Raw genomic sequence first — 13,679 nt, forward strand, 5'->3', positions numbered from 1 at the left:
AGTTAGAAGAAAGCAAATTCCAACTAAAAATCAGGCAGAATTTTCTGGTGGAAAGAGCCGTTTGACCTTGGAATGGTCTCCCTCGAGAGGTTGTGGACTCTCCTTCCTTGGAGGTTTTTAAGCAGAGGTTGGACGCCCATCTGTCATGGATGCTTTAGCTGAGATTTCTGCATTGCAGGGGTGTTATGTACTGAGTTGAATAGGATCCAAACTGCAGCAGTCTGATTGGTCCTAGAACAATAGGATCCAAAATGCAGCAGTCTGATTGGTCCTAGAACAATGCAGCAGTATGATTGGTCGGCAGGAGCCACCCAATCCAGCTCCAGATAGAAGTGAATCCACAACCTGATTGGCCTACAGGAGAATTCCGGAATTAGCCAATCACGTGCAGCCCATTGTGTAAATAATGTATATAAAGCAGGTACTTTGAGGGGACTTTCATTCCCTCCTCACCACTATGAGCTGAATAAAGAGCATGAAATCCACTCTCGACTCTGAGTATATTTCAAGGGGGTTGGGCTAGATGACCCTTGGGGTCCTTCCAACTGTGATTCTGTGAGGACAATCACATATTGTTGTGAACAGGGATTTTCAACTCTGACAAATATGAAAGATCAGAAGAGAAAGGCTTCTTTGTGTTGATGAGAAGATCTCAAAGCCACACAAATGGCCCAGATGAGAGGGGCAATACTGCAAAACAGTTGGAAGCCCTTGATTATTTGTTAGCTGAAGAGGGAGGGGTATGTCAAAAACTCAATTGGTCTGACTATGTCTGAGGGTAGTCCTTCAAGAACGTTCTCACAAACTGTCACCTGTACAATGACCCCAAATTTCTGCTAGTTACCACTTACCGTTTTCCTTCGGGAAACAAAAATAACCTCTGGCATAAAATTACCCAGAAATGCATTGGATTTTGCCATTAGGCAAATGTTTCTCTAAGTAATGTTTCCCTCTCTTCTCAATTTTGTTTTCTGTGTGTTTTTGCAACCTTTCATTTATTATTTTACAATAAAGAACAGCAGCTTTCAATAAAGAACAGAATGAAATGAAATGTTGTAAAGCTGCACAGAAAATCTTTCATTGCCCTCCACCCCCAAATCTCTGAGCTACAAGAGAATCCAGGCATTCCAATGCTTACCCATCCTTCCAATTCCTTGGAATAAACACGATGGTTATCTTTAGGATATATGTTTTTATTTGCACATATATACGGCCTTAAGAAAGGATGCAGGGGCTCACAGCACAAACACTCAGATCTTGCCTTCCCATTAGGTTTCCAGGGTCAGTCTCCAGCTTCCAGCATCACACACCAAAAACAAACTCCCCCTAGGATGACTCAGCCTGCAATCAGGTGAGGGGTGGGTGGTGAGGTGCTTATCCCTTCCTGGAAGCATCTTCTGTTGTCACTACGCCAACACATATCTTCCTACCTGACTCTTCAAGATGCTGATGAGACCAGTGAGCGCAATTATTTTAACAAAGGACTTGACTTGTTTCACCAGGTTTTCTCTTGCAGATTCTAACCTTTCTTCACGGAGCTAAGAGGGCAGGAAACCCAGTGGGAATAATCTAGCTGCATGTCTACCTAGCTGAATCACCTAGAGCAGGTGGCCCTCCAGGCCGTTTTGGTGGCCCTCAGCAACAATTGATACTCCCCCTCCCAGCCACCTAGCAAGTAACAAAGAGGGCTCATAAGGAGCAAAAATACCTGTCTCTCCTGGGCCTTTGTTGCAATAACAGCTTGTCACAGGTCTTCTTTAGGCAGTCCTAGTTATTTTGGGGCCGTGCTTGCCTTTGGTGCCCCCTCTCACTGCACATCAGTATGTATAATAATAATAAAAAATTTTATTTATACCCCGCCCTCCCCAGCCAAGACCGGGCTCAGGGCGGCTAACACCCGATATAAAAACAAATTGATTGAAATACAACTTAAAAACAAGATTAAAATACAACATTAAAACATTAAAATACAGCCTCATTTCAATGGAAACTCAAATCAGAAACTTTTTTGGGGATGAAAACGTCAAGTCTTCACCAAGGCTAACTTTCCAGACTGGTCCTACATGGGCCAGAAAAAAGCCAGGGAAGTCCCCAAATAGGAGTTCCATCGCAGGAGGAGAAAGGAAAAAAGAAAGAGGGGGAGGGAATCAAATTGGCTCCAAGCCAAAGGCCAGGTGGAACAACTCTGTCTTACAGGCCCTGCGGAAAGAAATCAGATCCCGCAGGGCCCTGGTCTCATGAGACAAAGCGTTCCACCAGGCTGGAGCCAGTGTTGAAAAGGCCCTGGCTCTGGTTGAGGCTAATCTGACTTCCTTAGGGCCCGGGACCTCTAGTGTGTTGCTATTTATGAACCTTAAGGTCCTCCATGGGGCATACCAGGAGAGGCAGTCCTGTAGGTACAAGGGTCCTAGGCCGTGAAGGGCTATGTGTTGTGAATCCTGCTTCTGTACTAGCTATGCCCGCACAATTGCTAAGGCCTAGCTTGTTTAGTCTGAAAGTCTAAGGAACAGACCTCAGGCAGGTTTCTTCATTGTGTGGGTTTTCTGATGTATTTTAAGGTTTCTGCTTTTGCTAAACCATTTCCCACACTCCTTACATTGATAGGGTTTCTCACCTGTGTGAGTTCTTTGATGTAAAGTTAGACTACTGCTCACGCTGAAGCTCCTTCCACACTCCACACATTTATATGGTTGCTCTCCTGTGTGGGTTCTTTGATGTGCAGAAAGGCTTCCACTCACACTGAAACTTTTCCCACATTCCATACATTGATACGGTTTCTCTCCTGTGTGGATTCTCTGATGTGCAGTAAGGTTTCCGCACTGACTGAAAGTCTTTTCACATACCAGGCATTTATATGGTTTCTCTCCTGTGTGGGTTCTTTTGTGAGCAGTAAGACTTCCACCATCACTGAAGCTCATTCCACACTCCATACATTTATATGGTTTTTCCCCTGTGTGGGTTCTTACGTGTGAAGTGAGGTGTTGATGTTGACTGAAGGTCTTTCCACATTCCAAACATTTATATGGCTTTTCGCCCATGTGAGTTTGTCGGTGTGTATTAAGGTTTCCACTTTTGTTAAAGCTTTTCCCACACTCCATGCATACATATGGTTTCTCCCCTGTGTGGGTCCTTAAATGTAAAGTAAGGCTACTGCTTACAGTGAAGCTCTTTCCACACTCCATGCATTTATATGGCTTCTCCCCGGTGTGAATTCTTTGATGTGAGGCAAGGCTACCGCTCACACTGAAGCTTTTCCCACATTCCAGGCATGTATATGGTTTCTCCCCTGTATGGGTCCTTTGATGTGAAGCCAGACTTCCACTTACACTGAAGCATTTACCACATTCCAAGCATTTATATGGTTTCTCTCCTGTGTGGGTTCTTGCATGTGCACAAAGACTTCCACTGTCAATGAAACTCTTCCCACACTCCAGGCATGTATATGGTTTCTCGCCTGTGTGGGTTCTTTGATGTGTAGCAAGACTACTGCTCACGCTGAAGCTTTTCCCACATTCCATACATCTATACGGTTTCTCTCCTGTTTGTTTTCTGCAGTGTCCATTTAATATTGGTTCATTTTTTAATATTTCCTCCTCTACTAGAATATTTTCGCTTCTCTTTCCTTTCTGATCTTGTGCGGCCAGAGGTTTGTGGATGCTAGCATCCTGAGAAGCGCTGGGCATGTTCACATTCTTTGAATGGTTTCCCTCGAGCCTCTTTTGTTCCATTTGATTTCCAAATATCTCTGTTCCGGCTTCAGCTTGGGTTGTTTCTAGTGACACCACAGGTGGGGTCCTATAATTCACGTTGTCTTGCTCATCATCTGCTTGGGGGGTGGAAATCCCATAAAGAGATTAATACAGTAACCAAAGATTTCAACAAGCACAATTTTTAAAAACTCAAAAATCTCCCCTTCCTGAAACCTGTATGAATATGCTACTGTCTCAGAAAATAACCTGAGTTCCTTTTGGTCTATTTCCTATTTGAGTTCAGTAGGTGTAAAAATGATGGGTGGGTTTTTTTCTTCTTCTTCTGTGATACAACTGTGATCTCAATTTCTGCAACTTAATATAATAAGGGTGTTTGTGTGTATCAGAACCCCAGCAACATATGCACTCAGTATAAAGGACCTTGAAAGCGACTAAGAGGGTGGTGCAACTCTCCTGAGAGGAGATGTGACAATGAACCAAGCTTTATAGGCAAGAAAAATGGCAAGTAAAGCAGGTACAGTGGTGCCTCGCAAGACGAAATTAATCCGTTCCGCGAGTCTCTTCGTCTTGCAGTTTTTTCGTCTTGCGAAGCACGGCTATTAGCGGCTTAGCGGCTTTAAGAAAAAGGAAACAAACTCGCAAGAACTCGCAAGACGTTTCGCCTTGCGAAGCAAGCCCATAGGGAAATTCGTCTTGCGGAATGACTCAAAAAACAGAAAACTCTTTTGTCTTGCGCGTTTTTCGTCTTGCGAGGCCTTCGTCTTGCGAGGTACCACTGTATATGATGCAAATAGCATAATGCATGATGGAGAGAGAGATTAAGAGAGATCGTCTCCCCTTAGCATAATACTATAACTCTGGGTCAGCCCAGGAAGCTGAACGTTGGAAGACTCAGGATGGCAAGAGAAAGCTCTTCTTCACATGACACATAATTTCACTATGGAATTCGCTCCCATAAGAGGCCTGGGCCGTGTGTGATTTCAGTGTGTAATTTCAGGCTGCAGGGCAAGTGCTCGCGTTATGGAAGGCACACAAAAACGAAAATAAAAGAAAGCAACGCACCTGTTCACACACACAAAGCCAGCATGCCAGGGACACAGCTTGGTAAGGCTTGCTCCCTTACAGCTAGCTTTCCACATGCATTGATATTTTTCTTTTCTTTTTGCAATGGGTGTGTGAAAGGGAGGATTAAATTCCACTTGTTGTTGTTTAGTCGTGTCCGACTCTTCGTGACCCCATGGACCAGAGCACGCCAGGCACTCCTGTCTTCTAAATCCCACTTAGTTCCTACTAAGAACCTGAGGTTTACCACCTCATCTACTGTTTGGAAGAAAAACGCTGTGGCAGGAGGATATAGCATTACGCTCACATCCATGACTAACACTGCAAGCATCACTTCTCCCTCAATGGAAGTCTAAGTGTGTGTGTGTGTGTGTGTGTGTGTGTGTGTGTGTGTGTGTGGCAACAGCCAAGGCCAGGTCTAACACAGTGTAGCAGTGAAGGCATGTCCAGAGCACATGGCCCAGCCTCCCATTTCCACACTGGCATCCCTACAGGGCCCTCAGAAATATCACAAAAAGGACCAACAGTGGGTGATCTTGGGTCAGTAGCTGCCTCTAAGCATAACCTACATCACAGGGTTGCTGTGAAGATAAAATGGGGAGGAGGAGAGCTACGTACACCTGGAGGAAAGGTGGGACAGAAATATAATGTTGTTGTTGTTGTTTAGTCGTTTAATCGTGTCCGACTCTTCGTGACCCCATGGACCAGAGCACGCCAGGCACTTCTGTCTTCCACTGCCTCCCGCAGTTTGGTCAAACTCATGTTGGTAGCTTCGAGAACACTGTCCAACCATCTCGTCCTCTGTCATCCCCTTCTCCTTGGGCCCTCCATCTTTCCCAACATAAACATGTATCAACCAAGGAAAAGGAATCCTTACCCAGAGTGGCCATATTCCCACAATTCTCTGGCATGGCTTTCTTAAAGAGCTCTTTAGCCTGGATCGAGGAGATCTCACTCCACTTTGGTGAAATCCACAGCTGCCTCCTCAAAGGATTCTAGCCCCTGAAAAAATAAAGAAAATTCTCTATTATGAAATAAACGCCCATGGACATAAAAAAATATTACTATGGTTCCCAGCAAAGAATGAAAGGGTGCTATAACTGAAGAGATTTGTGTCTAGTTTTTATTTGATTATTAATATTTCTTACATTTCTATACTACCCTTGATCAAAGGGTGGTTTACGACATAAAAGCACAGAAATGCATACCACAGTAACAAGCAATAACAATAAGCCTCCCTGCAAATATTATTATTTCAATTGTGCAGGAGTCAAGACTTCATGAGAGAGACCTTGAAGAACATACACCCTTCTCAGCTGGTTCACCTTAACATCTTGCAGTTCCAAAAAATGAAAGAGGCAAATCCTTTCAGACACACACTCAAACAAAGCAACATGTCACCTCCACACCATACATTTAAAACACATTCAAAGCACATGGCTTTCCCCAAGGTTTCTTGGGGGTAGTAGTTTGTTAAATTCGGTGGGAAGGGGAACACTACCGTTCCTAGGACTCATTGGGCATATCCACGGTGCCCCTCACAAGGATACATTTTACAACTGGCTTAAGTATGACTGAAGAAGCAAAAATAAAAAATACTTGTGATCTATTATGGTGAAGCTCACAACCCATGCGGAATGACAAAGCTCAAAACCTCTCAGTCACTTTGCACAAGCCAAAGCTCGAAAAGCCACAACATCTGCAGCAGAACCATCACAGTACTTACTTTTCACGATGAATGTTTGGCAGCAGTTCCTGTATTGTGGTATGCGTTAGAATATCCATTATTTTTATATTTTAAATAGCAAATATATTAATAATAATCATAATAATCATAATAATAATAAATAATTTTTATTTTTAAAAATAATAAAAAAATCAAAACAAAGGAAATGTACCCAGTTGATCCCTTACAGCTTAATTTATTATTTTTATTATTACAGTGGTTACATACGCTTTAGGTTACATACGCTTCAGGTTACAGACTCCGCTAACCCAGAAATATTACCTCAGGTTAAGAACTTTGCTTCAGGATAGGAACATAAATTGGGTGGCGGCGGCGCAGCGGCAGCAGGAGGCCAAATTAGCTAAAGTGGTGCTTCAGGTTAAGAACAGTTTCAGGTTAATAACAGACCTCCGGAACGAATTACCATATTTTTCGCTCTATAGGACGCACTTTTTCCCCTTCAAAAATGGCAGGAGCCTTTTTAGCCGCGCACCACCTCTCCAGCCGGGAGAGCGCGCGCGTGCTAGCGTGACTATGGCAGGAGCCTTTTTAGCCGCGCACCACCTCTCCTGCGGGAGAGCACGCGCACGGCTAAAGCAGCCCCCCGCGACCCTCTCCCAGCTGGAGAGGTGACACGCAGCTATGGCAGGAGCCTCTCCCATGTGCGCCACCTCTCCAGCCTGGAGAGCGAGCACAGGGCTAAAGAAGCCATAGCCCCGCGACCCTCTCCCAGCTGGAGAAGTGACGCGCGACTATGGCAGGAGCCTCTCCGCTGCACGCCTTTCCCTGCTCCCCGACCTGCTCTTTGGGGCTGGTGGTGGGCTTCCCCCTGCCAGCCCCAAAGAGCAGGTCGAAAGGAACCTGAAGCCTGGAAAGCGAGAGGGATCAGTGCGCACCGACCCCTCTCGCTCTCCAGGCTTCCAAGGTAGCCGCCTGAAGGCGACTGAACGCACCTTAAATGGCACCTTGTTTTAGAGGGGGGAAACAAGAGGGGGAAAATTCTCCCCCTCTCTGCGCAGCGCCTCCTGCCGCTTCGCTGAAGGGGCGCTGGGCAGAGAGGGGGACAATTCCCCCCTCTTGTTTTCCCCCTTCTAAAACAAGGTGCATCCTATTGTCCGGTGCGTCCTATAGAGCGAAAAATACGGTAAGTACTTAACCCGAGGTACCACTGTATTACTATTACTATGGAGCTTGCACAGTTAAATGCTGGTCTATGACTGTAATAAACTGACTGAATCGAATGAAGCACTAAGCGCTCTGGTTAAGTTGCCTCTGGTTTCTACCTAGTGCAAATGACATCAAGGTGGAAATTGAAAAAGAAACACACTTTAAAACTAAATGAAGTAAATCCTATTTTAAAAAAAATTGGTACCCAAACAACCTGCAGAGCTTTGCAGGGGGGCGGGGAGGTTATCCACAGAATCACAGAGTTGGAAGGGATCACGAGAGTCATCTAGTCCACCCCGCTTGCTTTTTGCCACCTTCGCTCACTGCGGACAGTACACGAGAACACCCACCCACCCCCTGAGCTGAGCTTTGCATCACTCTCAGCCTGCTGGTCTCCTCAGCTCCCTTCTCAGTGAGGACTGAGCTAATCTTGGGGTAGGGTGAAGCATTTAAGAGGCTCTTGCCATGGAAAGAATGCAGATATTTGGGGCCCATTTTGGATTTGGACACATCAACCCCCCATGACTTACCTCCCCTTGCTGCAGAGAGCAAAACTGTGGCGGGGTTGCCCCCTTCCTTGCAATTTGGGGTGCCCCCTCCCTGCCGCCTCTCAGGTTGTTTCTGCTGCGTTTGCAGCACCCAAGTGGCCTTCCGGGGGGGCGCAAGCCTGGGCCGTGTTTCTGGAGGTCCTGGGGTGCCCAGGGGACACGACCCCCCCCCCTCAGCCTCTCTGATGTGCTGCAAAGGAAAGCAGAGCCATGCATTTGACACCAGCTGGGCTGCAGCAGTTGCCAGGGGGAGGCATACAGGATCCAAGCATCTTTCACCCAACGCTGAGGCTTTACCTCATTGATCTCAGGAGGCTCAGTCCCTTTCCTGGAACATAAAAAGGAGCGTGCTTTACTCTTGCCTTGCCCACTTCGCTTTCTTTCCCCAGCACTCCTCCCCCCCGCCTCTCTAGGAATCTCAACTCAATTGGTTTAACCTTTGGAGCGCCGGGCAGTACGCTCTCTCTCTCTCTCTCTCTCTCTCTCTCTCTCTCTCTCTCTTCATTCCCACGTCGCATTCTGCAAACTTTCAAAATTCTGAGCGGTTTTAATAGGGTACTTCGGGAATTGTAGCTCTGGCAGGGGAATGGGAGGTCTGCCAGCAACCCTCAGCACCCGGATCAAACTACAGGAGGAGGCAGCCAGCCAGCAAAAATTATGGCAGGAAGGTTGGCACAGGAAAAAGGTCAACATAAGAGCTGTTTGACAGTGGAAAAATCTCCCTCGGGAGGTGGTGGACTCTCCTGCCTTGGAGGTGTTTAAGCAGCGGTTGGATGGCCGTCTGACATAGATGCTTTAGCTGCTATTCCTGCATTGCAGGGGGTTGGACTAGATGACCCTTGGGGAACCCCTCCCAACTCTACAATTCTGTGATTCTAAGGCTGTCATATTTAAAAAATCAGGACACCCCAAACTTTTTTTTTTTTTGAAAACCCGAAAATTGTTGCGCTTTTCCCCCCAACAACTCCCAAAGTTGTTGAGCTTTGGACCCTGAGCCTAGCCTTGGATGCTCTCCTCCAGCTGCGGTGAATGGGGTCTTTGGAATGGATGGGGGAAGGGCAGAACTCCAGGAGGAGCTCAGGTTGGGGAGGAGCTGGTAGGGGGATTGGGGCAAGGGAGACTCGGAGGAGGCAGCGCCTAATATTCTCCCCTCCTCCAGCATCATGAGGGTAAACTTCCAGGCAGTTCTTGGTGTGGCCAAGGAAGAGGATGAGGATAATAATAATAATAATAATAATAATAATAATAATAATATATTTTATTTATACCCCGCCCATCTGGCTCGGTTTCCCCAGCCACTCTGGGCAGCTCCCAACAAAATATTAAAAACACAATAAAACTTAAAACATGAAAAACTTCCCTAAACAGGGCTGCCTTCAGTTGTCTTCTAAAAGTCAGATAGTTGTTTATTTCCTTGACATCTGATGGGAGGGCATTCCACAGGGCGGGCGCCACTACCAAGAAGGCCCTCTGCCTGATTCCCTGTAACCTTGCTTCTTGTAGTGAGGGAATGACCGGAAGGCCCTTGGAGCTGGACCTCAGTGTCCGGGCTGAACGATGGGGGTGGAGAAGCTCCTTCAGGGATACTGGGCCAAGGCTATTTAGGGCTTTAAAGGTCAGCACTTTGAATTGTGCTTGGAAATGCACTGGGAGCCAAGGAAGATTCTAAAGGACTAATGTTATATGGTCCCGGCAGCCGCTCCCAGTCACCCATCTAGCTGCCGCATTCTGGATTAGTTGTAGTTTCTGGGTTACCTTCAAAGGTAGCCCCACGTAGAGTGCTAGCCCCATACATATCCTTTGTCTTGACTTCTCTTTGCATGGCTCCAACTTCTGTTTCACACATTTGACCCAGGACTCAACCTCTCTTCTCTCTTTTCCCCGAGGAGCTGAAGGGGCATCTCCCCCTTACTTTTCGTCTCTGCTGTCTTCCAGAACATCCTGGGGCACCTGAAGTGCTTTGAAGATTGCCGCCTGATTTTGGCCTTGGCGGCTCTTTTCCAACTGAGGAGAATGGGGGTATTTTGAATGGACACATGGCAAGGAACTGACAGCCTGACTTTCGCATTCCAGCAACAGGAGCAAGAACAGCTCTACTCGCTCCAGGTGATTGAGAACTGCCAGGCAGCTGGGCCTTGGAGGCCCTTCTCTAGCTGAGGTGGTGACTTTTTAATGGACAGAGTTGTGTGTGGTGGTGGTGGGGATCTCAGGGTGGGGAATAGCAGGCAATCTAACACTGTTCCCTACATCTCTCCAGCTTCATGAGGCTGGACTTCGGATCAGTGGTGTGAGGGACCCCCACAGAGAGGTGGGTGCATGGGAGGGACATATATCACCCCAGCAGCCATCCTGTTTTGTGGGGTCCAATGAGGACTGAGAGAGGAAAGGAGGAATTTCTGGAGGAATCCGTGGCAGAGGCAGCTGATTGGGCAGGGCTGGGGGGCAGTTGTCAGCTGGAGGGCCACCTTCTCTGAGGAGCCACCTTCTGGGGGCTGCAGGCCAAGGACTGTCCCCAAGGCCTGGGGTGCCCCACTCCTAAAGCAGGACTTTGAGTAGAAGCCAAGGAATCCAAGAGATGACTCTTGGAACAACCTTGCCAGGTGCTCTAAGATGAACTCACCTGTCCCCGTGTCCTTCTCTTGTTGCAGATCTAACACGGTTATTTCCCCAGCACCAGTTGTGAGCATTGGAGAAAACAAGACCAGGGACTTGGTCTTGTCTAGATCACTCAGACCTGCCTCCCCCCTGCCCAGAGGCTCTTTGCTTCCCACTCTGCACTCTTGGATGCGGAGAAGCCCACCCCTCATGCGGAACTGAAAGCCTGACTTTTGCCACTTCAGCAGCTGGAGCTGAAACTGGAGTTGTTCCGGCAACAAGACTTCTTGCTCCAGGTCATCCAGACCTGCCACGCAGCTGCGATGAAAGACCTCTGAAGTATTCAGTGCTCCAAGCTGTGGATGACAGAAGGAGGTGGGTGGGAGGTTTGGGGATGAACAAGCCAAACCTGGCGTTTGGGGTTGGAGCCGTCCTCTGGAGGCCCCTGGAGGGAGTTGACTTTTCTCCTCTGCTCTCTTCCAGAACATCCTGGGGCACCTGGAGCGCTTTGAAGATCGGCCCCTGATTTTGGCCTTGGCCCTGGAGGCTCTTTTCCCGCTGAGGTGAACAGGGTCTTTCGAATGGACACTTTGCAAGGAACTGACAGCCTGACTTTTGCATTTCAGCAACTGGAGTAAGAACAGCTGTACTTTCTCCAGGTGATTGAGAACTGCCAGGCAGCTGGGCTCAGTGTGGTGTAGTGGTTAAGAGCGGTAGTCACGTAATCTGGGAAACCGGGTTCGTGTCTCCGCTCCTCCACATGCAGCTGCTGGGTGACCTTGGGCCAGTCACACTTCTCTGAAGTCTCTCAGCCCCACTCACCTCACAGAGTGTTTGTTGTGGGGGAGGAAGGGAAAGGAGAATGTTAGCCGCTTTGAGACTCCTGAAGGAGTGAAAGGCGGGATATCAAATCCAAACTCTTCTTCTTCTTCTTCAGGGGCTCTGAACCCTCAAGCGCTGCAAGCACCCTAAGGCTGAAGCCATTCTGGTGAGTGATGAATGGTGTGAGGGACCCCCACGGGGAGGTGGGGGGAGGGAGGAGCAGGGAAGGGCTTTGGGGAAGGGGTTGTGCATCTGCCCAAGAGGAGGACCTTGCCAGCTTGGGGCATGGGATTGCCATTCCCCTGGAAAGCCAAGCGTGGTGTTTCGGGTTGGAGCCATCTTCTGGAGGTCCCTGGAAGAAGCTGACTTTTCTCCTCTGCTCTCTTCCGGACGTATGGCAGCCCTGGTGATTCTATTTTTAAAAACTTCACATACCACAATATTCTGCATTGGTTAGACCACTACAGATATAATTTATGACAGGGGTAAGGAACCCCTGGCTTGCAAGCAAAACCCATAGTCATAGAATCATAGAATCATAGAATCATAGAGTTGGAAGAGACCACAAGGGCCATCGAGTCCCACCCCCTGCCAAGCAGGAAACACCATCAGAGCACTCCTGACATATGGTTGTCAAGCCTCTGCTTAAAGACCTCCAAAGTAGGAGACTCCACCACACTCCTTGGCAGCAAATTCCACTGTCGAACAGCTCTTACTGTCAGGAAGTTCTTCCTAATGTTTAGGTGGAATCTTCTTTCTTGTAGTTTGGATCCATAGCTCCAAGCGTGTCCGCTTCTCTGGAGCAGCAGAAAACAACCTTTCTCCCTCCTCTATGTGACATCCTTTTATATATTTGAACATGGCTATCATATCACCCCTTAACCTCCTCTTCTCCAGACTAAACATGCCCAGCTCCCTTAGCCGTTCCTCATAGGGCATCGTTTCCAGGCCTTTGACCATTTTGGTTGCCCTCCTCTGGACACGTTCCAGTTTGTCAGTGTCCTTCTTGAATTGTGGTGCCCAGAACTGGACACAGTACTCCAGGTGTGGTCTGACCAGAGCAGAATACAGTGGCACTATTACTTCCCTTGATCTAGATGCTATACTCCTATTGATGAGACCCAGAATTGCATTGGCTTTTTTAGCTGCCGCGTCACACTGTTGGCTCATGTCAAGTTTGTGGTCAACCAAGACTCCTAGATCCTTTTCACATGTACTGCTCTCAAGCCAGGTGTCACCCACCTTGTATTTGTGCCTCTCATTTTTTTTGCCCAAGTGCAATATTTTACATTTCTCCCTGTTAAAATTCATCTTGTTTGTTTTTGCCCAGTTCTCTAATCTGTCAAGGTCGTTTTGAAGTGTGATCCTGTCCTCTGAGGTGTTAGCCACCCCTCCCAGTTTGGTGTCATCTGCAAATTTGATCAGGATGCCCTTGAGTCCATCATCCAAGTCGTTGATAAAGATGTTGAATAAGACCGGGCCCAAGACAGAACCCTGTGGCACCCCACTAGTCACTCTTCTCCAGGATGAAGAGGAACCATTGATGAGCACCCTTTGGGTTCGGTCAGTCAGCCAGTTACAAATCCACTGAGTGGTAGCATAGTCAAGACCGCATTATACCAGCTTCTTTACAAGAATATCATGGGGCACCTTGTCAAATGCCTTGCTGAAATCAAGGTAGGCTACATTCACTGCGTTCCCTTCATCTACCAGGCTTGTAATTCTGTCAAAAAACGAGATCACGTTAGTCTGACATGACTTATTTTTCAGAAATCCATGCTGACTATTGGTGATCACAGCATTCCTTTCTAGGTGCTCACAGACTGTTTGCTTAATGATCTGCTCCAGAATCTTCCCTGCTATTGATGTCAGACTCACTGGGCGGTAATTATTTGGGTCCTCTCTTTCCCCCTTTTTGAAAATAGGGACAACATTTGCCCTCCTCCAGTCTGCCGGGACTTCGCCTGTTCTCCAGGAATTCTCAAAGATGACTGCCAGTGGTTCTGAGATCACATCTGCCAGTTCTTTTAATACTCTTGGATACAGTTC

General features: G+C 47.5%; 1 protein-coding gene across 4 annotated transcripts; it reads right to left on the bottom strand.

Moving 5' to 3' along the window:
* Positions 1-1,177: 1,177 nt before the first annotated feature.
* Positions 1,178-8,637, bottom strand: LOC310701663 (uncharacterized protein). 4 transcript variants are annotated; one of them, XM_083492910.1, is made up of 3 exons: positions 8,511-8,637; positions 5,650-5,774; positions 1,178-3,826 (listed from the first exon to the last, which is right to left on the bottom strand). In XM_083492910.1, the coding sequence occupies exons 2-3, from the start codon at positions 5,681-5,683 to the stop codon at positions 2,514-2,516; spliced, it is 1,347 nt and encodes a 448-aa protein (XP_083349036.1). In that variant the 5' UTR covers positions 5,684-5,774; positions 8,511-8,637; the 3' UTR covers positions 1,178-2,513. The 4 variants fall into 4 exon arrangements, with proteins under 4 accessions (XP_083349036.1, XP_083349037.1, XP_083349035.1 ...); XM_083492911.1 differs by having other exon boundaries at positions 1,178-3,823; positions 8,196-8,612; XM_083492909.1 differs by having other exon boundaries at positions 8,196-8,612.
* Between the last annotated feature and the right edge of the window lie 5,042 nt (positions 8,638-13,679).

This window comes from Podarcis liolepis, assembly GCF_965112155.1.
Source record: "Podarcis liolepis genome assembly, chromosome: 2".
NCBI classification, from domain to species: domain Eukaryota; kingdom Metazoa; phylum Chordata; class Lepidosauria; order Squamata; family Lacertidae; genus Podarcis; species Podarcis liolepis.